At 41.5% G+C, this 23548-nt stretch overlaps 2 protein-coding genes and 1 long non-coding RNA gene across 5 annotated transcripts in view; 2 read left to right on the forward strand and 1 right to left on the reverse strand.

Moving 5' to 3' along the window:
* FRY (FRY microtubule binding protein) overlaps positions 1-23548 on the reverse strand; it is a 330073-nt gene that overhangs the window by 8142 nt on the left and 298383 nt on the right. The window contains exons 51-59 of one of the 3 annotated variants that reach the window (XM_081549220.1): positions 22397-22567; positions 19441-19449; positions 16286-16486; positions 15562-15723; positions 12721-12887; positions 10904-11093; positions 7573-7722; positions 6321-6419; positions 4442-4525 (exon numbers count right to left, since the gene is read on the reverse strand). In XM_081549220.1, coding sequence (XP_081405346.1) covers positions 4442-4525; positions 6321-6419; positions 7573-7722; positions 10904-11093; positions 12721-12887; positions 15562-15723; positions 16286-16486; positions 19441-19449; positions 22397-22567 — 1233 coding nt within the window. Of the gene's footprint in view, positions 1-4421; positions 4526-6320; positions 6420-7572; positions 7723-10903; positions 11094-12720; positions 12888-15561; positions 15724-16285; positions 16487-19440; positions 19450-22396; positions 22568-23548 lie in introns of all 3 variants that reach the window. The other 2 variants (XR_014071062.1, XM_081549217.1) reach the window with 2 other exon arrangements.
* LOC145529250 (uncharacterized) lies at positions 1692-19108 on the forward strand. Its single transcript, XM_081549244.1, has 7 exons — positions 1692-1774; positions 5838-5965; positions 6892-6975; positions 7149-7615; positions 8111-8240; positions 13061-13225; positions 17946-19108. Exons 4-7 carry the CDS (start codon positions 7385-7387, stop codon positions 17963-17965), a joined length of 546 nt encoding a protein of 181 aa, XP_081405370.1. The 5' UTR covers positions 1692-1774; positions 5838-5965; positions 6892-6975; positions 7149-7384; the 3' UTR covers positions 17966-19108.
* Positions 20974-22778, forward strand: LOC145529252 (uncharacterized). The gene is made up of 2 exons (XR_014071065.1): positions 20974-21260; positions 22412-22778. It is a non-coding gene; the product is annotated as an uncharacterized LOC145529252 (long non-coding RNA).

Below are 23548 nucleotides of genomic sequence, written 5' to 3' on the forward strand. Positions count from 1 at the left end.
ATTGATATTTACTATCTCAAAATTCCTTTCCTTGGCCTCAAGCTGGGACAGAGTTTGCATTTAGAGTTTCAAAAAGATAGTGAAAAATGCCTTGCAAGGAAACTGTTACTTTTTCCCCACCCTGTGCTAATATTTTCTGGTATCCAGGTTGTAAAAATAATCCCTTTAGAAATCTTTACAGATGTATCTGTTTTTGGTGATTCAAGATTCTTTTGAAAATGTGGAAATGTCACTGTTTTATTTGGTCACAAGGATTTTCTTCAAGCTCTGTTCCTGTACACTTGATACAGCTTGATTTATTGAACTGGACTTAGAGGTATGTTTTCTCAAAATGAGAAGAAAAATTAAGTCAAGATATTAAGAACCCATCATAGACAAGGTAGCTTTAAAGCCCAGACATCAGCGGTAGCACAGCCATTCTTGTTTCTCTGTACTCTGCTCTGAAAGGAGTGCTTTGCTTATGACAGCTAGTTAGGTGAAAAATCTAAGAATTTTTCTTTTTTTGGCATGTAGGGTCTTAGTTCCCTGACCAGGGATCAAATCTGCCCTTCCCTGCATTGGAAGTGTGGAGTCTTAACCACTGAACTACAAGGAACGTTCTCCTTAGAAATTTTCGACTGTCAGAAGGTAAGTCACAGTATTACTGTTAATATATTAGCTATGGTTTTCACCATGTTTAATCTCTGAAAGTCACTGATTTAAACTAAACTCGATAGAATTTAGAAAATCTAGCTAAGTGTCAAAGCTTTCCTACTTTTGTGTTGTATGTGTTGCTTCAGTTGTGTCTGACTCTGTGACCCTAGGAGCCCCTAGGCTCCTCTATCCATGGGATTCTCCAGGCAGGTGTACTGGAGTGGGTTGCCATGCCTTCCTCCAGGGGATCTTCCCATGCCAGGGATCGAACCCGCGTCTTTCATGTCTCCAGCATGGACAGGCAGGTTCTTCACCACTAGCACCACCTGGGAAGCCCACTCTGTATCACATAGATGCTTGTAACCTCCTGAGCAGGTAGAAACAATATGTCCTCACTGTTGCTAATATCACTTGGCTCTGGCACATTGATGACTGTTGCATTATATTTATTGAGTAGTTCTCTTGGACATTTGTCATGAATATCTTCCAAAATTTTGAAAGATAAATATGTTTAAGCCTCTAGTATAGATTGCACAGCTTGAAGTATTTACTTTTCAAGAAAACTTCCACTTCAGGAGGCATTTCCTTAGTCAGTCTAGAAAAGAGACTCCTTATAGAGAAGGACTGACTATCTGAAGGATGAAGTTTAATGGGTTACAGTTTAGCTGGAAAAACATCTTGTCTTGTTCAACATTTAGCTTGTTGTTCAATCTGTAGAACAGAGGTTGCAGGCTTCTCCCATTCATAGATTAGGCAGGGATAGGAAACACACAACCAAGAGGGTTAGTGTCCAAGAAGATTCTATTTGATGATTTGAATGTAATAAGATAAAATGTAATGGGGCTAAATGTAAATTATTGTACTTAAGTTGGCAGAGTCGAGTGTTCAAGTAGTGCTCAGAAATGGCTGTGAAATTCCATGTCCATCAGCTAAAATCACTTACAGCAGATGAAGCGATGACCTCTGCAGCTTTCCCAAGGCCAGCTCCACAGAACCAGGAGGTGAGCTGTGCTAATTCACTGAATGCTTGAGGCTGTGGCCTGGAGAGCCCAGAGCTGCAACGCTTTACCCTAACCTACATTTCTATGAACTTCAACTCCCCAGAAGCCACTCCACAATGAACTCCATGGGCAACGGAGAGGTCAGTGCTGGCTTGTAAGTCATGTAGAGATGTGTCTGTCCTCAGGATGTGCACAGGTGGAGAAAACACTGGTAAAGCCATGTCTGGGAATCTCACGCCCGCCTTGTTTTACATCTTATTAACTGTGCACTGTGCCTCATTCTAGAACTGGTATTGTAGTCACCCAGTAGCCTAAAGTATTAACTAATCATGCCTGCCTTAAAAAAACAAAAAACAACTTCTGTTCCAAAATCCTTCTCACACATTAGAAGCACTTTTCTCAAGAGCACGGTTCATTGTTTTGTACACGCACTTGGAATCCTCCAAGGTTCCTTCCAGGAGGGAGCCCAGCATGGGGGCGCTTGCGTCTTAGTACACAGAAATGGTTCTCACAGCAGCAAAGAGGAACACTGGCGTCTTTCTCGAAAGGCACAACTCTTTCTACTTGGCATTCACTTCCCCATTTTGGGGCCTTAGGTACAGAGGCACACACATTCCTATCATAAAGAAAACAACATCGTGATGTTGGCTCTCACCTGCGGGGTCAGGAACTCACTGCACAAGGATGGGGGAGAGCCACCCAGCTCAAGGTCATTGCTGCCACTTTAGGAAGGCAGGCCTGGTGTTGCTAGCTTTTTTTTTAATTTTAAGAGATGCCAGAAATGCTATTTTGAGGGTATGTGTGAACAATTTCAAGTTTAAAATGTTGAGTCAATTAAAAAACTTGTACAAGCTGAATAAAACATGTCTGAATTGGTTATAGCTTATAGGCTGCCTAAGTGTAAACTTTCCTCATTAATTTGATGTCACAACTTTACACTGAGAATAGAAAATATTCAACATCTAGAAAACAATTATATTCTCTTCCACAAATTCTACAGTAATTTCTCACTTATGTCACCTGTTAAGAATGATGTCACTTGTTAAGAATGACTAGAAATCAGCTACTGGCAAAGACCAGACCATATGGGGCAAGCCTTGAGGTCAGGAGACTTCACATGCCTGTTTGTATGTGGTCATCATCTCTGACCAACTGACATCTCTAACTCAAGAGTTTGCTAGGTTTAGTAAGGTAAGCACTAATCCTTCCACAAAGTCCACACTTCTCTGAAATAGAATATACATGTGGAGTAATTTCTGGCATGTTGACTTTGCAATTTATATCCAGATATAATTTTATTTTCCCCAGACATAGATTCTTCAAGTGAAAGCTTACATCCTAATCCCTGCTTTCATCTGTCCTCATGCAAAGAGTGCTCAGAATAATGGGCAACATCAAACTATTCCAGAAGACAGAGAATCTGACTTAAAAAAGAGAGCTGGAGTAAATCACTGGAGGATAAACGGTGCTCTGAGGTCAAACATTTGTTGGGTTTTGCTTTGGAATGGAAGCCAAATGGTAGCTCTAATTAGAAAAATAATCTCCCACCAACTCTGGACATAAGATCAATATTTAAATGGAGCAACACCATTTCTCCACAAGGCCCACCTTGAAGGTGATTGCTCATCCTTTGAAGGCCCCACACTCTGACATGCTTTTCTCAATGTGATAGTGTAATTACAAGTGGACATCTCTGTCTTGACCAGTAAGTAGCCTCCTAACCTGTCTTCCTGAATCCTCGCTTGCTCACTAGGTCTATTTCTACAGGAGTGTGGGAGAGCCCCAATCTAATCACACCCTCTTGTTAACAACTTTTAATTGGTTCCCATTGATGTCAGGATAAGCACCCAAGCCCTGCATGGTCTGGCTTCTGCAACTTTTCTCCTGGTCACTTCCTACCTGCCCTGCCTCACAGGCTCCCTTCAGTCCTCGCAAAGGGTCATGTTCCCTGACACTTCGGGGCCTTTGCAGGCTCGCCAAGCCCCTGCACCCAACCCTGCACCCCTGGCACACTCCAGCTCATAACTGAGATCTCTGCCTGGATGGCACCTCTGTGCAGAAGCCTTCCCGGAACTGCCCTCTCATTAGGCCAGGTTCTCTGCTATATCCTTTCATAGCTCACTGTTCCCACCTTTCCTTAATGGCACTTGTCACAGTTTATACACATATGACTGTTAACGTCCATCTCCCTGAATAGATCAGAAACTCTACCCGGGCAGAATTCACTGTTGTACCTACCATGGGGGCCACTCGGCAGTAACTATAGAATGAGTGACCTCATGCTTTTCTGGCAAGTTTCGTTTACAAGGTGGCACACATTTATAAGCCAGCTGGACTGAGGTGTATACTTAAAGCAGTTCTAAATGAGAAGAAAAATCTGAGTGATTGCTGAAAGGACAACAGAGACTTTCTTCACTGAAAGAACTAAGTGGTTCAGTGAAGAATTAATGATTTTTTTTCCTCTTTTTAAAATTGTTAATTGAAAGATAATTGCCCTATGACATCGGCTTTATATTCTGAATGAAGAACAGTTTTATTAGGAAAATGGTTAGTATAGTTAGTGTCCAGCAGAAAGGTTATTTTTATACTTCTGCTTTTCCAAAAAGACCCTCCCCCAACCAATCCCATCAACACACCATCATGCTTGGCTCTAATGTCATTCTTGCTTACTGTACAGGTCTTGTGTGAATGTGTGGGATGATGCTTCCTCCCCTTCCTTTTTCAAGTTCCACGCTTCTTGGGTATATCAAAACCAACACACAAAGTCAGAGCACAGAAAAGATAAACTCTTAACAGGTGTTTATTACCTTTTCCTCTGAGTCCCCTGGTTGACAGGTAATTACTCCATCTCTTGATCCTCCTGCAAATGTCGCCTTACAATTTGCAAGCCACTGTTGTCAGAAAGAGAGAGAGACATAAGTAAATTCAGTGGTGTCTTAAGAATATGTTTATCATCAATTCTGTCAGGGAAAATAAAATAGATTAAGCTTCTAATCACAGTAAGATAAAATTTTGCTGCAATGACTGTTTGAAAAGTTTTTGGTTAAAGATTAACAATTTAAAATTAAAATACCCATTTATATGGGTTCACCAATGGCCATTTTAAAATTTCAACATTTATCATGTTATTGTTGTGATGTATCTACCCTGAAAAATAGTGTCACTAGACCACTCCATATGTTTGTATAAATTAAATCCAGATACAATTAGAAACCTTTCATACGACTGAGATTAGGAGACAGGGCCAGTACATCTTCCCAGGCTGGGTCAGCCTGGGTCATGCAGCCTGACTCTGTTATGTTGAGGCGGCTTCTATGGGGCAGGTCTATTTAACTGTAAGAAAGACCTTACAATAATAGCCCAGCTATTTTAAGATTCTGCCAGATTAACTATCTAGAATAGTAACTATTATAGACGTGAAAGGAACCTTTGGGTAGAAAACAGTAAGCACTGAAGAGCTGAAACTCACACTTGACATCAAAAGACTGGCTTGTTCACCAACCAGAATTAAAGGATTACTTTTATTAACTGATGCCCGAGAAGCTGGAAAACAGTGACAGTGAAAGAGCCACAGAAATAGAAGACAAAGGTAATTGCTGCAGTAGAATGTCAGAACTCTCTCTTTGACAGTCATGGAAATAAATAACAAGAAACAAAACCCCAGTAACTTAAGCATGAATGTCTTCTGTGTATGAGGTACTTGTGCAGGGCAGTTTACATACACTATTTCTATTTCAAAGGCAATATTGAGTTGTAGTTAACAGTATGAACCTTTGAATCCCACAGATCTGGGTTTAAATAACCATCTTTCTACCTCCTAGCTAATGAGAATAATAATAGCAACTCCCAGGGTAGTTGCAAGCATTACATGTTTTGAGAGAGATAACTTTTAACAGGTTATTGGATATATGAAAAGAACTCAGGAAATGACAGCTGCTGTGACTATTATAGCATATCACTGTCTTATAGATGATGAATCTGAGATGACAGGAGGTTAAGTAACTTATCCAGCGTTACTAACCCTTAAGAAACTGAGCTGCAGTTTGAGTTCAAAGTCCATCTGACTTCAAAATCCACGATCTTTTTATAGTGCCTGGTCTACGATGGGAAGTGCTCCCTGGAAATTACACACAAGTATTTGTTGGAAATCAGGAGGTCTGCATGGATGGTTTCTGAATCACATCTGTCTGTAACATTTTACAGTTTACATCTTTGAAGGAAGGAGGAAGAAAAGAGCAGGAGCTGAGGCCAAGAGAAACCACGGTGATGGGGAGAAACAGCTACTGATAGTAGTGGAGAAGAGAGATGAGATCCATCTCAACCAGTTTTGGGTGAGGCGAACACTGGAAGGATGTAATTAACAAGTTTATTAATAAATTTCTGAGAAAAGAGGTTATAATGTTGATAAAGTGATACATTAAACAGATACCCACTTTCCCCAGTTTCTTGGTTAGAAAAATTATAGGGCTAAAATTGAAAGCTGAAAAATTTCTCTTTTGTAGGTATCATTTTTATATAATCCATACTATTGATAGTTCTACCACCATTAAGTTGGAAGACTAGAAAAGTCTGTCTTCTCCCAAAAGGGCCTCTCTTGTGTTAGTCACATCCCCTCCCAAGAGCTCATGGTGGTTGGGTTCATTTGGTGTTAATGAAACTTATATGCACAGACACACAGACGCTTACAGAGAGAGTGGCCTCTTTCCTGTTGTTGTAGGTATCCAAATATTCTTGAAGTTCTAAAACACTGAACTTGAGCTTGTCCAGAAGTCCACAAGAAAGGAGCTAATAAAGACAGGAAAATAATTTGTATTAAAATAACTTCCAGAGAGACACCTAGACAAAGGCATGGCTACACAGAGAGAAAAGAGAAGTATACTTAGATGTAATATAGAGTGTGTGGGGGGTGGCATCTGTTTTAATAACCTGTACAGTTTGTAATTTTGCTCCACTTTCAGAAGCAATTGCACTTGAATATGACTTGCTAATTTAAATTTCCTGTGAAGATACTCATTTTCCCCGTATTAGTTCAGACAGACAAATCTTAAGACGCATTCTACAAAAAAAAAAAAAGCATTCTACAGAAGCCCGCATTAAGAATCAGCATCCATTTTATGCATGGACTCCAGTGTCTTCATCCAGTAATACTCCAGGAAATGTGAAGACAGACCTCCAACTAGGTCTTTGTATTTAATTTGTATTTTTAATAATTTAAGATAGAAAGATTTCTCATATTGTATTCTTTGCTGCAAGACAGCCAACCACTAATCAAGTTCCTGGAAAGACCAACTCTTCAGAGACTTTCAGAAGTGAAGCACATCTTCATTGTCTCTAAACCCCAGTAAGTACTGAGCAGATGAGACGGTTCTGTGATATGCATGGGGGATGGAAAGAGGTGCCCCTCTCCCCTACAGAGAGCTTGCCGGTCTTGGAAGGTTAGCATTGTTTATATAGTCACGATTCAGCAGTCAGCCAGCAACTATTTTAATCATCCTTCAAACTCATCATCTGCAGTGGGGCTGGACGAATCCAGCAAGAGGGCAGGCGGTCTCTTGGAAGAAGAGAAAGGGATAACATGGTGCCTCTGGGGACCCATCCGGCTGGCTGACCTGGCGTCATCGGGACTGGCTCTCAGAGGTTAGCGCACCATGTTCACAGCCATCAGGGTCATCAGAGAGAAGCGCCTTGGACACAGAGGGGCCACAGGGCTGGGGGGTGGGGGTGGGGACTCTTTGTGATCCCCTGCAGTGATGCCCTCGGCCAGCCACGCACAGCCATTCCTGTGCAGACCCAGGCCTCTGGGGCTCCCATCACCACACAGCGCTGCTCACAAACACTGGAAGTGTCTTTCCAACAAACTGCAATTGCACACATGCTTCTCTGAAGTTCCACACTGTCAGCAGGCCATTGACCACGAGAGTAGGCCTGGGATACTCACGGTCTCGGCGTCCACGAAGAGCGTGGGGCACTCGGAGCAGGAGGTAAGCATCTGGGAAGAGCTGACAAACTTGGACCCGATGCCCCGGAGGTTGTCACCAAGGTAACTGGCTGCGTCACAGGTTAGGAAGCAGAACCTTTTCTGAATATTCTGAAAGACAACATAATTACTATTTGTAAAGGCCATGTTTTAACTTAGGCACTAGAAAAAAACTTAATTCTTAGGAAAATATCAAATCAGCACAGGTCCTCCATGTAGTGGCAGGTGTGTGTGTGTGTGACAGGAACAGAGTGACTGTCTTAAGTGAATTATCACCCAGTGTGAACAAAGTTTCTTCCTAAAATCTCATTTCCCAATGTGTGACTGCCCATGTATCTTTTAAATAAGTGCTGCTTTGCTTTTTTGCTGATGGCCAGTGCCAGTCAGCAGCTAGAGTCTGCCTAGCATGTTTGTTAGATGAGTGAGAAGTTCTGAGATTAGTTCAGCGTGGGTGAGAGGAAAAAGGTCATGAGATATGACTCCTTTCTATCACTCCCAGATCACAGCTTCCAGAGACAGGAGGACTAAAAGGAGCCACAAAGTCTATGAAGAAAGAAAGAGTCAATTCTGTGTGGGACCTGGCTCCCTGAGAGCTTTGCACATGTCACTTCATCAGTGCTCACAACCAGGTAAAGAACCTGAGGTTAAGAGAGGTCAGAGGACTCGAGATCATGCAAACAGTAAGTGATGGAGTAAGGGTTCTAAGTTCACATCCCTTCCATAAGTGATAATGCTTCATAAACGTTACTATTCCTCCTATACTGCCTGAAGAAAAACTGTAATTAGGAAGAATCTGACTCGCGGGGCCTGTGTCGGTGACAAAACGACAACACTTTTAGCCCCAACTTCCAACTCAAAATATCTTTTAACAAAAAGAACAAAATATTTAACCAAAAAATAATTCCAGATCTAGGCATTGGCTTTCCCCAAAGAGATTTCATACCTCTTGAGTTGGAGAAATCTAATCCACGAGAAATCCTCTCTGCCCTGCTATGGGGTACTTAGCAGGTCCCCCAGACAGCAGGCTTTTGGTTCCTTATCATTTATACTAGGAAAAAATGCCAACCATGCTGCATATTATTTTTATTTAATATATCTGAGAATCTTGTCATAATGCATAACATTATGTCTTATGGTGGTGTTAGTTTTATGTGCAATTTAAAATACTCGACAGAATACTGCAGCTGAGAGCAGCAGGAAATGTCATGTATCACAGAGCTATTAACAGATAACTGGCAGAGTGAGGAGGAGGAGCCAGGTCCTCCAAGAATTTGGGTTCTCTCACCAAGGATATGGTGAGACCTGGGTTTACATTTTATTGGACTGAGAGGCTAGGAACTTCAGAGCCACCTATGACTTCCATATAAAAACAGCCTGTGATTTGGTGACATCGTGCACACAAATGACAATATTCTAACCCAGGAGCACAGGAAGGAAATAGACTGACGGAGACACTTGGAAAGCCAACCCTGCTGAACCATTAGAAACCATTTCCTTGTTTTCAAAAGTAAAGTATTTTTGCATTTAACCTCCTCTCTACTCCATCCAGAATCCACCAAATACAGGGAAACGTGGTATCCAGACCCACAGGGAAATATTGAAAACTAAGTAAACAGCCCCGGTGAGGATGTGATGAAAGAACAGTAGACTGTCTGAAATGTGTTTCATTTCCAGTGTATTGGAACAGCGATTTTGCTCTCGATCACAGAGCATTTGATGGTAGCTGAGAAAGTTCTTAAAGAAAAATGTAATATTAAAACTAATAAGAGAAACACAATTTGTATTATTATTATTGCAGATAAATGTCTTAGGAATTGATCAAGTCAACTGATAAAAAAAAAAAAAAAATCCAAACTGCAGTGTTCCTCCCAGTACCCAGCCCCATGTCCCAGCTCACATGACAACCTGTTGCTGTACTGGCATTAAGTGGAAACTGTATGTTTGAGATTTACATTAAAAAAGTTTTTTTTCCTACTGCATTTACTGAGCACCTATTGTGTGTAAGCCACTGTGCCAGCCACTGGAATCAAAGCAAGACACCGTTACCTGCCCTCCCCTGCAGGAGACAGACACCTAAACAGGTAATTCCAACAGAGTGTGACAGATGCCTGGGATCCCAGGTCGGGGGTGCAAGAGGAGAAAGAGCTAAAGGAAGGCCTCTTTCATGGAAGTGCTGCCCCATCAGGGATCTGTATGCATTGGGAGCACAGCTGAGGGAAAACAGGAGGTGATGGTTCTCGGCAGAAGGAAGAGTACTGCTCAGGACTATAAAGTTGAGCGTGCAGTCTAGTAACTGTAGTAAGACAGGATCACAATAGCCAAACTTAAATATACATGACTAACCATTACTTAAACATAGACTTTAGAACAATATAATAAATTACATTGTTCCTGAATCTTTACAAATTTACGTCAAATGGTAGCTTTGGGATAGTTTGTTTTTAAATTTCAGTCTGGCTTAATGTTAGGATGTTTCTGGATTCTTACGTTTCAGCAGCCCATTGTTTCCTGTTTTAAGACTAACAGTCCCTCCAGCCCCCAGTTTATCTCAGACAGGTCTCATGAAAAGTAAACTGGAAAACTTGAGAGTGGGCCACACAAATAACAGAGAATATGGAGACCCTAGCTATTAGTAGTAGTGGTATACACTCCTCCAAGAATGGAAGGGCCTCCAGGCTCAAAAACTGACTTTACTTTTATATTAACTAAATTATGGCTTCCTGAATTTGAAATTATTTAAAGCAGATGGCCCCATTTTTTTCACTTTTCACATAATTCCTTATTTTCCTATCTATCTCTCCCTTTTGCCATGGTTCTTCCTGAAGGTGATCAGAGGGCCCATTCCTCCATCCAGCATAAGTTACTGTGCCTTCTCTCTTGATGTACTCAAGAGAATCAACCTCTCTCAAAAAGTTCACAGGCTGGCAGGTTGAAGGAATTCATGGTGAGTGGGAATAAAAGATAAGGAAAAACAAAAGAGGTACAGCAGAGGCCAAAGTGGAAAGAAGAGGATGGAGAATGGGCTTGGTTGAAGATACCACCTGTGGTCCTGAAGGCCTGGCTGCCTGTCTGGGCCTGATGACACCAATGAAAGCTGGAGGGGCCAGCGAGGATCACGTCCCAGTGGCCTGAACCACCAAGCACAACGTCTCCATGATGAATGGAAGAAAGGATGAAGTCAGAGGAAACTGAGGACAAAGTGTAGTGTAAACCCAGCACTTCCCCCCTCAAGGGAGAGGCCAGCTGGCTCCCTGAAGAAGTGGCAGCTGCAGAGCCTTTGTGGGCAGCGTACCTTAAACAGGGAGGAGAACACGTGGAACGTGTACACAGCACAGGAGCCGTCAGAGTCGCACATGAGCTGGTTGATGTGGCTGCGCCAGGCCTCCTCGGCATCGTCACAGGCCGTGGGCTGAAAGGCGGCAAGGATGGCCGAGAAGAAGGGCGAGGGAGGGGGCGACACTCCCCTCTCACCTTCCCCAAAGCTGGAAAAAACGCAGACGACAAAGTCAGGAATGGCGTCCTCCTTACCTTTGCCGGCAGTGTTGGTTCTCACCCGAGGCACCCCTCCTGCCCGCTCCTCCTGTGCGGGTTGCTTCGGGAGCCTGGCTCTCAGTCAGAGGTCTTGAGATTCTGATTCTAGAAGAGAATTTTTCACCTCTAGAATTCCATAATTTCTGGGATTCCCCAACTCTGATTTCCTTTATACAGATAAGGGACCTCTTTTTAGCCTTCAGCAACTGACCCTCACTTTCCTGCTGGCCTTTCCCCAGACACAGGGCACATTCCCTCCTGTGCTTTCATTTTTCACTTAAAAAAAAGAGAAAAATTTTGAATCTTTTCACGTTTCCTTTGTGGAGGGAGAGTAATAGTGGGTGCATACACATAAATGACTAGGAGAAACAGGGCAGAGAAAGGAAAACTAGAGAAGAGAAGTTCACAGTGAGACAGAGGGAAACAAAGAAGAGAAAAATAAGTGAACTGAAAAGTCAACATTTCTTCTCTAGGTATCACCCTAAGTTGTTTCTCTGACAAAAGAATATGCGTCACCATAACAGAAAGCCTCTGTCTAGCCACATCAGAAGCAGTGTTCAGAGGAGTGATTGTAGGATTCTGACTTTCTTCTCCTGAAGCAGATCTGTAGCATTATTTGTGATTTATCCTAGATGCCACATTAATGTTTTTTTTTTTAAAAATCTATTTATTTCGGTGCGGAGAGCCCTTCGTCCCGGGACACCGGGCGCGGCCAGAAAGGAGGCCGCCCCCTCACCCGTCACGCACCGCACGTTCGTGGGGCACCTGGCGCTAAACCATTCATAGACGACCTGCTTCTGGGTCGGGGTTTCGTACGTAGCAGAGCAGCTCCCTCGCTGCGATCTATTGAAAGTCAGCCCTCGACACAAGGGTTTGTAAAAAAAAAAAAAAATCTATTTCTTTATATGTTTCCTGTTTGTATTCTCTGACTAGATCTTACTTGTTTCAGAAATGTTAGTCTCGAAGCTGAAAGCCACCCACTTAAAGAAAAAAAAAAATAGGTATGCAGCTTATAAAGGGCCTCTTGTTCTGGTCTTTTAACTCAAGATGGGAAGAACTTCATTTCCAAGCCTTGCCAAGCTTGCTTATCTTCAAAGCTTACAAGGCATGGACCACATCCCCAGGGGCTCCTCTTTGGCTTTTTAATTCCAGGGCTTTAGGGCTTCCCTGGTGGCTCAGTGGTAAAGAATCTATCTGCAATGGAGGAGACACGGGTTCGATCCTTGGGTCAGGAAGACCCCCTGGAGAAGGAAATGGCAACCCACTCCAGCATTCTTGCCTGGGAAAATCACATGGACAGAGAAGTCTGGTGGGCTACAGTCCATGGGGTTGCAAAGAGTCAGACACGACTGAGCGTCTGAGTATATTATTATTCCAGGGCTCTAAGAGTTCCTATAGGCATAGCCTTTCTGGTTCCGCATAAGGCCCGACACTGGAGCTGGATGATTCCTCACTGGTTGACAGCCTCCCAAGTCATGTCAGCTTGGACTCCTTTGCGAGGAAGTCCCAGAGGCACAAGCCTGACGTTAAACTGGAGTTAGAGCGAACCCAGTATGATGTGCCATGTACACCCTTTACCTGGCAAGAGTGAACTGGTCCAGCACTCGGTTGCCTTTTTCTTCTGCCTCAGTCATATCCAGGCTAAAGCTGTCGCTGCATTCGAAAGTTGCCGGGAGTTCATTGATGGAGCTGGAAAGGTCATCCTCCTGCACTGTGGCATCCTCCTCTTCCTGGACGGCATCGGCCTGGGAGCAAAGAAGAGAAAATAATCCCCCAACATGTAAAGATATCCAGCGGCAAATCTGAAATCTAGAGAACAATGGAAATTGGGGGCAGCTGTCTTCTAGCTATGGTATAGTCAATTTGTGTAACCAAACTCAAGAATTCTCTGAAGCACTGTTCTTTATCTTCTTTTCAGCCTTTTCTGAGAGTTCCCAAAGAAGCTCTCAGAAGATTACCATGTTTGATCCACACTTAAGGAGTATAAATGCTAACCTTGGAAATGACCCCCTGGGTCGGACCTCTACTTTCAAAGATGAGGAAGTAGATGCTCCACACAGGAAAAGGACGTGCCTAATACCAGGTATGTAATCAGAGCCAGAGCCAGGGCGAGAGACACCCATCTCTGAATTCAGAGCTCTCTTCATTGTACAAGCCCAGTCTTCCAAAGCAAATTACCTGGAGTTAACTCTCCAGTATATCATGTAATTCGTAGTATGTCCAATGTTACCGATGGAAACTAGAATTTAGAATCGTCAGTGCCTGGCATAGTAAAGGCTCCTGAAGTCTCTGCCATGCCCATGAGTGACCCAGAGCTATTCATTGAGCCCGCCTCATTGACAGGCCTTCCATACTGAACATCCTCTGAGCTCCACACACATATATGCTTCACTCGTGTGAATATCCCCTGAAGGCAGCACATACATATATGAGAGGCTGCTCTTGCGTTGCTGTAAAATGTAGAATGAGCAGGGAGATGAGATGGCTCTAGAGTGGCAGAGCTGGGACCACTGAGAGGCAGGAGAGAGACTGGGAGGTCAAATGGAAAAAGAGGCTGGCTTGAACCCGGGCCAGAGGGAAATCATCTGGAGGACCAATTGTTCTTCAGGAGAGGAAGGAAGGCAGCCTGACCACAGAACAGAAGAGGAGCGGAAGAAAGCACGTGTACGTGGTTCAGTGAGTCATTTTCTTAAAGACAAAACCAGGGCAAAATAGGCATATGAATTAGAGCGTTATCACGGTTGACATCTGGCTGCCCCATCAGTATTTTGAATCTAGGATTAAATAGGGAAATTAGGAATGTTTACAGATATGTTAGGGAAATAGGTTATCTCATGTCTTTGAAGGAACTGCTTATAAATACTGAGTTTCAGGGGCTTATCCGTATCTGTCTCTTCCGGCTCTTTAAAACTAGACTGGTGCCAACGAGACTGCTGACTGGTCTGGGTTATTAATGTATATAAACTAATCTACTAGGGACAGGCTGAGATCTTATAAAAACATCTTCTGTTTTCTCTTTTTAACATCACAGATATATCAAATTTTGCAGAAGCCCAGCTGATGTAAAAAACAGAGATTTTCAGAAATTAAACTCAGCCTTGCCCTGATAGATTTCTGTGTGAGTCCATGAAAATACTACTACTTAGGCAGTGCTTTGTATGAGAAATCGATATAACTTAGCATTCAAAATAGAAAAGTTGACTACTGCAAGACTGTGAAATAACAAATGCTGATAATAATTTCACATTTATTTTGTGATGTCCTTTCCATGAAGTTTAATTTCAAAGATTCTGGCATTTTAATCTCAGATAGGTTTCCTTTCTGGTCCCCTTTTTGGCTAAAAAAGGATTCTGCTAATTCTCAGAATCCTGGTCACAGTCCTTTTGTAATGAGGACGTCTTAGAAATAATTATTTTTTAAGCTTCAGTATTTTTAGGTGATTGCAGTTTGGTTAGTTGCCCTTGGTTTACAGTATATAGCTTTTGCTAGATCTCAGATGTATTTTTAGTACACTGTATAAGGGTACAGAACAGCCAGTATTATATTTTTCTGTAGAAGCATCAGAAAGAATATACTTTTATAAATTTGTTTTCTATGTATTTTTTCCTATTCTCTCTCTTAAACTTACACCACCACAACCAAACTCAAGATAAAGAAAACTTTAATCCTAATAGCAATAGGCTATTTTGGTATGTCTAATATAAGAAAATAAAGTTCTATACTAATGGCCATTTATGTGGGTACATATATGAACACTGTGGAAGTTGATAGTTTTATGGACAAAATGGCTTATGCAAATCAATAAAATAAACCTTAAATTATATACACATTTTTAGGTTTTTTTTAAAAAGCTGACCTTTTAAATAAGGAAATTCTATCCATTACTTACTTCTTTCCTCAGAGAGCCGATTAAGACAGTTCTGTGCATAATACTGTGGTTGATACTGAAATTTGTGATAGCCCAAGAAAAGGCGAGAATGCAATCAATGCACAGCCTGTATAATTGGTTCCTACATAGGAAAAAATTTCCCCCAATCTATGCATACACCCACACCTCACTTAACAGAGTCTTTTCTAAAAGTCATGACAAAGAACATCAGTTTCCCTGTCTCAGCCATCTCAGACATTTGTTTTACCGTTAATCAGCAGTGTTTGTGCTCTATGGAAAATGCAAAACGTTTCATCTTAAAAGGACCTCAAATCAAATCTCTTTCAGCCTACAAGAAGATGGTTGCTTAGGTCTTTTGAGAGTAAAGCAACTTCAAAACCTAGGCTCAGGGGACACTAACAACTATTTCAGAAAAGAAAAAGATAAAGATAGTCCCTCCACTTATAACCCGCTAAGCATGCTCAGAAAATTGGAAATACATTTTTTTTTTGAAAGAAAACCACAACCAACAATTGCCAAAATCTCTTCACCTTTGAACCCTCAGAAATCTGAAGATTATTCATATCAGGCAGAGCAGCATCAAAGCTTGCCATCCTGGTGTTAAAGGAGTGAGGGTCAGCAGGGGTCAGATCGCAGGTGGTTGTGAGTGATTCCATGGGGTTAGTCTCCTCTGAAGGGGAGAGATTCATGATCTGTCGAGAAAGCAAAGGAAACACAATGTCGTGTGACATTCCCATTGTTTACAAGCTCTGATTATTTTTACATAAGAGTACAAACCAGTGTACAAGCTGGTTGCTATAGTGGATAGGTACTAACTGTTGAACATATTAATACATACTTCACTGTCATTAGAACTTAGACACCACAGCTGGTAAGGCCCAGCACTGTAAGACACAAAGACCCCTTCTCTTTCCAAATAACCCCATCAAAATGTCTGTCTTATTTCCTCAAGCTTCAGATGTTGGAAGAATTTTTTTTTTTTTTTTTTAAAGAAAGAGTTCAGCATAATAAGTTATTTAGGGAAAATCTAGGCCTGAACAAATCTGATGGCATTCAGGGCTTATGAAACCCCCAGTGCACCCTCCAGAGAAGAAGCTGGTTAGAATCAGACAGACCCCACCCGACAATCTCAGATATGAGTTTGGCAGCTGTGGGAAGTTTCTTTAGCTGCAACTGGAAACTGCCCTGCTGCCTGAATGACAAAGAGCAGTCTCCCGGTTTCTTGGGAAGAAGAGGTGGATAGTTCCTACTTACGAGGTCAGAGTGCTCCAGGATCTGGCTGGTGGTGAGGTCCTCCTCCTCAGAGGACTCGTCAGAATCCTCGTGGTTCATTTTATTGAGGCTGGGAGAGCTTCCTGAGAGCTGGCGCTCCTCCAGCAGCTGCAGGTCGCACTTGTCCAGACTGTCCAAAGAACGCCTGCGGACTCCCCAATTGAAGTTGTCCATACTCTCGCCCTGAAATCACACCATCAGCTGCTTTTTAAGGCCAGAATTCTCCCACATGTACAGCTTCACACATCTGATCAGTCATAGCTTAGCATCAATATTTTCATTATGAACTCTCAAGCCCTCACCTCACGGACACGGGCACCAATGATTTTGCTTACATGTTGTGAAGAGTAGTAAAACAGCACACTGTTTTCACCTAAAGGTGTGTTAAGTCACAGATAGACATGATCATACACTCTTCTTTGGCACAGTGGGTAACACTGTTTTACAAGTTGATTTGGAGGTGCTCTTAAAGAGCCATGTTAACCAAAAGCTATCAGAAAGAGACTGTTAATATTATAACAACTTCAATAGAGGTGTTCCTTACCCACTCCCTGACCCCCACTGTTTAGTACTGTTGTCCAAGGAAGAAAGTAAGGGCTATGCTTGTGGCATAGTTCACACCTTCTGGGTATTAAGTTGAAGAGCATTAGGTACACATTCCAGCCTGTTTCTGCCACAGCAGTTTTCACAGATAAAATGCAGAGTTAAAGGGTGTCAGAGAGCAGCTGGGCACAGTCAGACGATCATGCACAATGCAGAGGCCAGAGCAGCAAGGCTTCAGGTTTGCTTTAGGCTCCTCTTTAAATAATTGTCCCAACACAGGAAACAGTTCCCTCCCTGGACCTGGATGGATTGACCTGGTACCAAGGACTGTTGCTGTACAGTCCATTGTACATGGGCACTGAGAACTGGGCTAAGTGGCAAGGTGGAGTGTTACAGAAAGATTTTAGATATATCTCAGATTGTCTCTACAAATTATCATTTTTAAGTAAGTTTATTTAATTGAATATAATTTTTTTCCCCTAAAAAAAAATCTGGGTTTTACTTCTCTCTCCAGGAATAAAGCAAGAGAAATATCACTCACCCATTGGTGAGCAAATTTGAACCTAAACCAAATAGGTAATCTGAATAAAATCTAGCACAGAGTCTTAATTTATATTAGTCATTTGAAACACAGATGGTTCACTGAAATAAACTTTCTGATGAGAGCTCAGTAAATAGCATAATCATAGAATTTCAGAGAGAGATGTAAATTACTATTAAAATTAATGCGTTTTTTCCTCTGGTTTTATGGGTCTATTTTTTCTGGCTCCTAATAAAATAAAGCCTACCATTCTCACAGATCTCTGGTATAATAGATGCTTAGCTTTTCCAAAATCTGTTTTGGCTATTCATGGTGGAAGGCAACGGGTAAGAAACCTGAACACATTCTGGATATTATGTGGAAATTATCATTACTTACCTCATTTATGATATTTTTGATTATCCTTAGGACTGTTTGATTATATGACTATTTGGTTTCTATAATTTATAGCTCTATCTGTAACTTTTATCTGTAACTACTGTGATACATTACCACCAAATGATTGTTTTTTTTTTCCTGGTAGAGAAGGCTTACTATTGTGCTGGTATTTTAAAACAGCTGTTTCAGGGAAAGAATGAAAAAAATGTGGAAGAGGCAAGAGTTCCAGGAAGAAAAAGAAAACACAGTATGAGAAGAAATAAAGAGGGTAAAGAAAAATGAGATTACAAAACAGAGAAAAAGGAATGTGACAATTACTGGGAGAAATATACAACTGTGAAACAAATTCACAGAACTGATTCTCTTGCATCGAATCAATGGATGGATTGGATGAACTGTCTCAGGCAGCAATTCTGGAAGTCCCGCACCCTGAACCTGGCTGGCACTGAGCTGGCAGAGAGATATCCAAGGCCAGAGAGTGCTGCACTGGGCACAGAGTGCTGCTATGTTGATCTGACCACAGCTCAGCTGAAGACCTGAATCGGTCAGGCATGGGAACTGGGAGTCAGGGAAGGTGTTCTCGCAGCGATAATATTTGGTGTCTTGCTGGAGGCAGTAACTGCATCGGAGGCAAGGATGTTGAAACTGTTCCCTAGTGGCGGCTGAGGGGTTGAGAGCAACAGTAGCCTGGCCTGTGTTGGAGTCTGAGGTGATTAAAAAGTCCACCGGGCCGTCTCAGAGCACAGGACTACCCCTACTGGGAGAGCTACCTTCCAGCCTCCCCACACCCAGATGTCATGTTTGTATTTTATGTCACCTTTGGGGTCAAAAGCCAAAACTGTTTCTGTATGTGAGAAGACTGAGAAGGTGGCTAACTATCCTTGATGGACAATGCATAGATCGGTTATCAAACCTAAATAACCACTCAGGATTCATACCGAGATGAGAAAATATTCACAATGGAATATTCTAGAAGTGTTGGAAATCATATTCATTGATATTGGAATACTAAAAAAAGAACTATTGTTGAAGGAACTTAGAAGTCAAAACATGGTCCCCTAAATGACCCTACTCAGACTTAAGCCTGTAAGACATAGATATAGTGTGCTCATAGGTCACTTTGTCCAGGATAACACTGGCTTATGCCTGTTGTCTGGGTGTAATTATTACCGGACTCCTTTTTAGTTGCAAAAGGGCCCTCACTTGGATAGTCACTCACCCTACAAAGATAGCTCTTAATTCCTAGAAAATAAAAGCAGTTGATTGGAAGTGGATGTGGTGTATTGTTTAGATAAAGCTTGTTGGTTTCACTTTTAATAAAAGAATTAAACCACAAAACCAAACCATTCCAGTTGTGCAGCTGCCTAATGAGAAATTATAGGATTTCTATGGATCATACTTAAAAATTCACCTTCCTTCAAGAGATAAAATTATGCAACTTCCAGAACTAGACATATAAAGATTTTAAAACTACATTTTAAAATGTATTTATACTTTCAGAAAATATTTTCTTCCTAGAGCAACCAAGAAAAATACTATCACACACATCTCAATATAAATGTGCAAATAGGCATACATACTCACCAAGGGGAGAAAAAGCAATTATGTTGTTATAAATCTGCAATGATGCAAAACACCTACTAGCATATCTGAATTGAAAATAGCATCATCTTACCTGAAGTTCCTGGGTGGCAGATTGAATGGACAGAAAAACAAATAAGAGGTCTATTTAAAATGATTATATTATAGATAAGTGCACTTGTCTTAGTTTTAACATAACAGCAACTAACAGTGCTAACAGTGTATACTTAAGTAGAGGCACCTTAAAAAAAAGGCAGAGATACACAAACCCCAAAGAGAAGAATTAGTACCAAACACTGAAAATGCCAGATCTCTTAGCAGTGGATGATGTAGCTGGTAACAAATCATAAATACAATTTCCGAAATAGCTTTCCACTTCAGTGACAACTTTGGTCCGTCTCCTCAACACTTTTTTTTTTTTGGAATATCTAAATTTTTTATTTGTGAGAAAACTGAAATGTCATGGAAAGACTAATGAGGGTCATCTGCTGCAGGAAAAAAAGGTGGCATCACCTGATTCTGCCCACAAAACCAGAAGTGTTTGTGATCAGGCTCTGTTTCACTGCTGAGATGCAATTAACAGCAAAGACATAGCACCCTTTAAGGATTCTGAGGAGTTCAAAGGCAAACCCATAAAGATTTAGTCAATACATTGAGACTAACAAAAGGGAATAAACATGACAAGAACCTTGTCTCTTTTTATAAATGTGTTTTGATCTAGAAGCCAAATATGCTTACCTTTTGCAGATGAGAAAATACTGAAATTATTCACCAGTGACAGTACAAAGGAACAGACACTTAGAACGCCTACTCTGTGCCCAAAATTGAAAAGCTTTACATAGGTCACCTTACTTGATCCCTCACACTAACTCTCAGGCAGGTATTATCATCCCCATTTAATAGATGAGGACACCAAGAGAAGCTACTTCGAGGCTTAAACTGGGTCAGAGGCTGAGCTAAAGTTAGAGCTGGACCTGCTTTGACTATCTGCGACTCTGTAAGCAGGTTAGAATCCCTTAGTGTAACCTTGTGGAGAAGTAACATTCTCAAATAGTTTATTTTATTTGGATAAAATACATACTATCACACTCTTGAGTTTCTTATAAAACCATAATCATACAAGGTAACAACCACTATTTTTTTTTCTAGTTCTTGTTGGCTAGGACAATAGAGAAAACGCTAGAAGGAAGGCATAGTATTCATCACTTGCTGTCCCTGACAAATATTAGCATAAAATTTGTTTTCAAATGATGAGCATCTAAGGTTTTCCTTATTTTGATAGAAATCAGTCAGTTCTGCAGTTGTGTCTGATTCTTCTACTTGCTAGCATTCCTGCCAGATCCCTTCACGTAGCCCATTTGTCTTTGTATGAGACTGAAAAAAAAGATGCCTCTCTTGTTTCATCAATTTTTCCCTCCTTAGTTTAACTTACAGAGTGAAAAGGGTACCTAAGTTTGAATTCTAGCCTGAGAGCAAAGATGAGGTCAGTTGCCCAAATCAGGAAGTTAATCTTTTGACATTCCATATACCTCTAGCTCATTTTGAAAATATTCAAAACAGCTGTATTTTGCATTACACTTTTTAAACAATTCTCACCACATTTACTTGTTGATTTCTTTATTGCTAGTTATGGTTAACACAGAAAACTGCAGAACTTTTTACTGGTTCAAGAAAATTCAAGGTGAAAAGCTGACATGTTTTAAAGGTGCCTTGCAGTCAGTGCCTTTAGACTCTTAAAAGGACTGGATCTGATAAACCTGTTTCCAGGGGAAGAATTGGTGAAGAAAACATTCTTCATTCTGAGGACATGCCTCTCCCTTGCTGGCAAAGACAGCCAGGGTCGTCAGTGGCCAGTAAGGACATGCCCTAGCCTTGACATAAGTGGACTGGTCAGCAAGTGTTCTTTTAGGGAAGGTAAGCAGTTACCTGAAGTATCATTTTCCCCAAGTTTATAATTACGAGGTGCCTTACCTGCCATAGGGCTTCCTGGGTGGCTCAGATGGTAAAGAATCTGCCTGCAATGTGAGAGACCCAGGTTCACGCCCTGGGTTGGGAAAATCCCCTGGAGAAGGGAATGGCAACCCACTTCAGTATCCTTGCCTGGAGAATCCTATGGACAGAGAACCCTGGCAGGCTATAGTCCATGGGGTTACAAAGTCATGACTAACACTACTACTACTACTACTAACCATAGGATATGATAAGCTTGGAATATGGGCTTCCATTTGAACTGTGTGACTGGCAGAAAGCCCTCTGTCTGGGAAGTATAATGTGGAGCCCACCACACACCAGGCTGGGTACCAGGCATTTTTACAGATGGCAACCTCATTGAAGGGAACTTAGTGTCCATCCCAGGAGGAAAAAGCCTGCCTCTCAGCTGGAATATGCCCCCAAGCTACTGAAACAATGCTCCTCCTTCCACTCCCAGTTTTCAAAAACATGACTCATCACTGAAGCACCTCATTACCACAATTATCACTCAAATACGCAGATCTGCATCTGCCTGTTCAGACTTGAATTCAGCTGCTCCAGGTGTCAAAAACCAGCCAAAAGCAGAGCTAGGAGCTCTCTTATATGTTAAATCTAGTTTCAAGTTCTGAGGATTTCAAACAGCACAAAGATGCCAGGCCCTCGGGCTCTGATCGCAGGCTGTAGCAGGCAAGCTTTGAAATCATCACATAAGAGCAACTTCACGCTTAAAATAATGAAATGCTTCGCATGTTTTTCCCAGGCACCAGAGAACAGGCTGAGACCGTCAATGTTTCTGTTTTTTAAGTTCACCTTCGGACTACACATACAGAGTCTCCGTGTGGCCATTCAAAGATCTCTGCCATTTAGAAAGAACTTGGAACCGCTCTGGCCCTGGGCTCAGACAGGAAGGGTGGGGTGAATTTTTGCCCAAGTTAAGCTGCTGTACTTTGAATAAACTGATCCAAAATAAAGTTTACAAGCTTTCTAATTAAAGAACTCACTATTTAGCAGGTAGAAAGAAACCGTTTCATTAGCAAAGAAAAGGCTGAGTGGATGGTTTTCACTGAGCCTGTGCCTACCTCTCCATCCTCCAGCTCCACATCTAGGAAGTCAAAGTCTCTGAAGACCCGGAACTGCTGCTCGCTGTTGGTGTCATCCATGTTCTCCTGCTCCCGGGCCCCGTCCTCGGACGACACCAGGCTCGTCTGATGCTCCAGCAGGTCCAGGTCCCCGCACGACGAGAAGATCACCTGTGAACCGAGAGGGCTCTCCTGAGAAACCACTCTCCCTTCGGTGGTTTGAGCTACAGAACCCGTAACTGGCTCCTCGGTAGCACTGTATTTCCAGAACACACCTAATTCCTTAAGTGGGTATTTTTAGAATGTTCTTTTATTATTTATGTTGGACAGGTGCCTTCAGATTAAACTCATTGCAAAGACGCAAGTTCATGTACTAGGAAAATGTTTGAGTCAAATAGTTGCTTCTTAATGAAGACTGTATCCTACGTGTGTGTGTGTGTGTGTGTGTGTGTGTGTGTGTGTGTGTGTGTGTGTGTGTGTGTGTGTGTGTGTGTGTGTGTGTGTGTGTGTGTGTGTGTGTGTGTGTTTCAACTAAGCGTGTCTGTGTTCACAGACAGTCTACAGCAGCCAAGAAATTTTCCATTGTTTCTACACTGACCAAGGTTAGAAACTGTATAGATTCACATACACATATACGTCACATACATATTATCATGTAAGATTTTAAGGACTACTGATGCCAACAAAATATGTTACTATAGAATGAACTATAGAAAGCCAAGGATTTAACCCTTTGAGAGAGAAACCAGGAACTGGTAAAGAAAAAGAAACCTAAGTCAAGAAGTACAGAACTTGTTCATTTGAATTACAGAAGAGAAGCTGAGCTGTTCAGAATTCACACTCAAATTCCTGTCCTGTTGATTTAAACAAAACTTTTTTTTTTCTATTAAAATTTTAGTATGTCAACATTTTAAAATTGTATGTTTAGGTTCATTTTTCTTGGGCCATTTTAATATAACTTCTTAGGAATAATAGACTTGAAATAAATCTAAATGTTTTGCTATGCAGCCTCTCCTGAACATAGACTGATATTAAACAAAATGAACAGTGTTCTTTTAATTTAACCATTATAACCTCTTGGTCTTCCTTGAAAGTAAAAATTCATTTATAAGAATTTAAATATAACAATTGTCTCTCAACAGGAAAAAGTAA

The sequence above is a fragment of the Giraffa tippelskirchi genome, chromosome 12 (genome assembly GCF_054371585.1).
Source record: "Giraffa tippelskirchi isolate mGirTip1 chromosome 12, T2T-mGirTip1v1.2.pri, whole genome shotgun sequence".
NCBI classification, from domain to species: domain Eukaryota; kingdom Metazoa; phylum Chordata; class Mammalia; order Artiodactyla; family Giraffidae; genus Giraffa; species Giraffa tippelskirchi.

Bases quoted from the DNA above. Each gene is read 5' to 3' on its own strand.
- LOC145529250 (XM_081549244.1), top strand. From the start codon at position 7,385: ATGCCCTCGGCCAGCCACGCACAGCCATTCCTGTGCAGACCCAGGCCT. The intron at 8,241-13,060 runs GTAAAGAACCTG...TCTTCTTTTCAG, and splicing joins TCATCAGTGCTCACAACCAG to CCTTTTCTGAGAGTTCCCAA. The intron at 13,226-17,945 runs GTATGTAATCAG...ATTTTAAAACAG, and splicing joins AAGGACGTGCCTAATACCAG to CTGTTTCAGGGAAAGAATGA.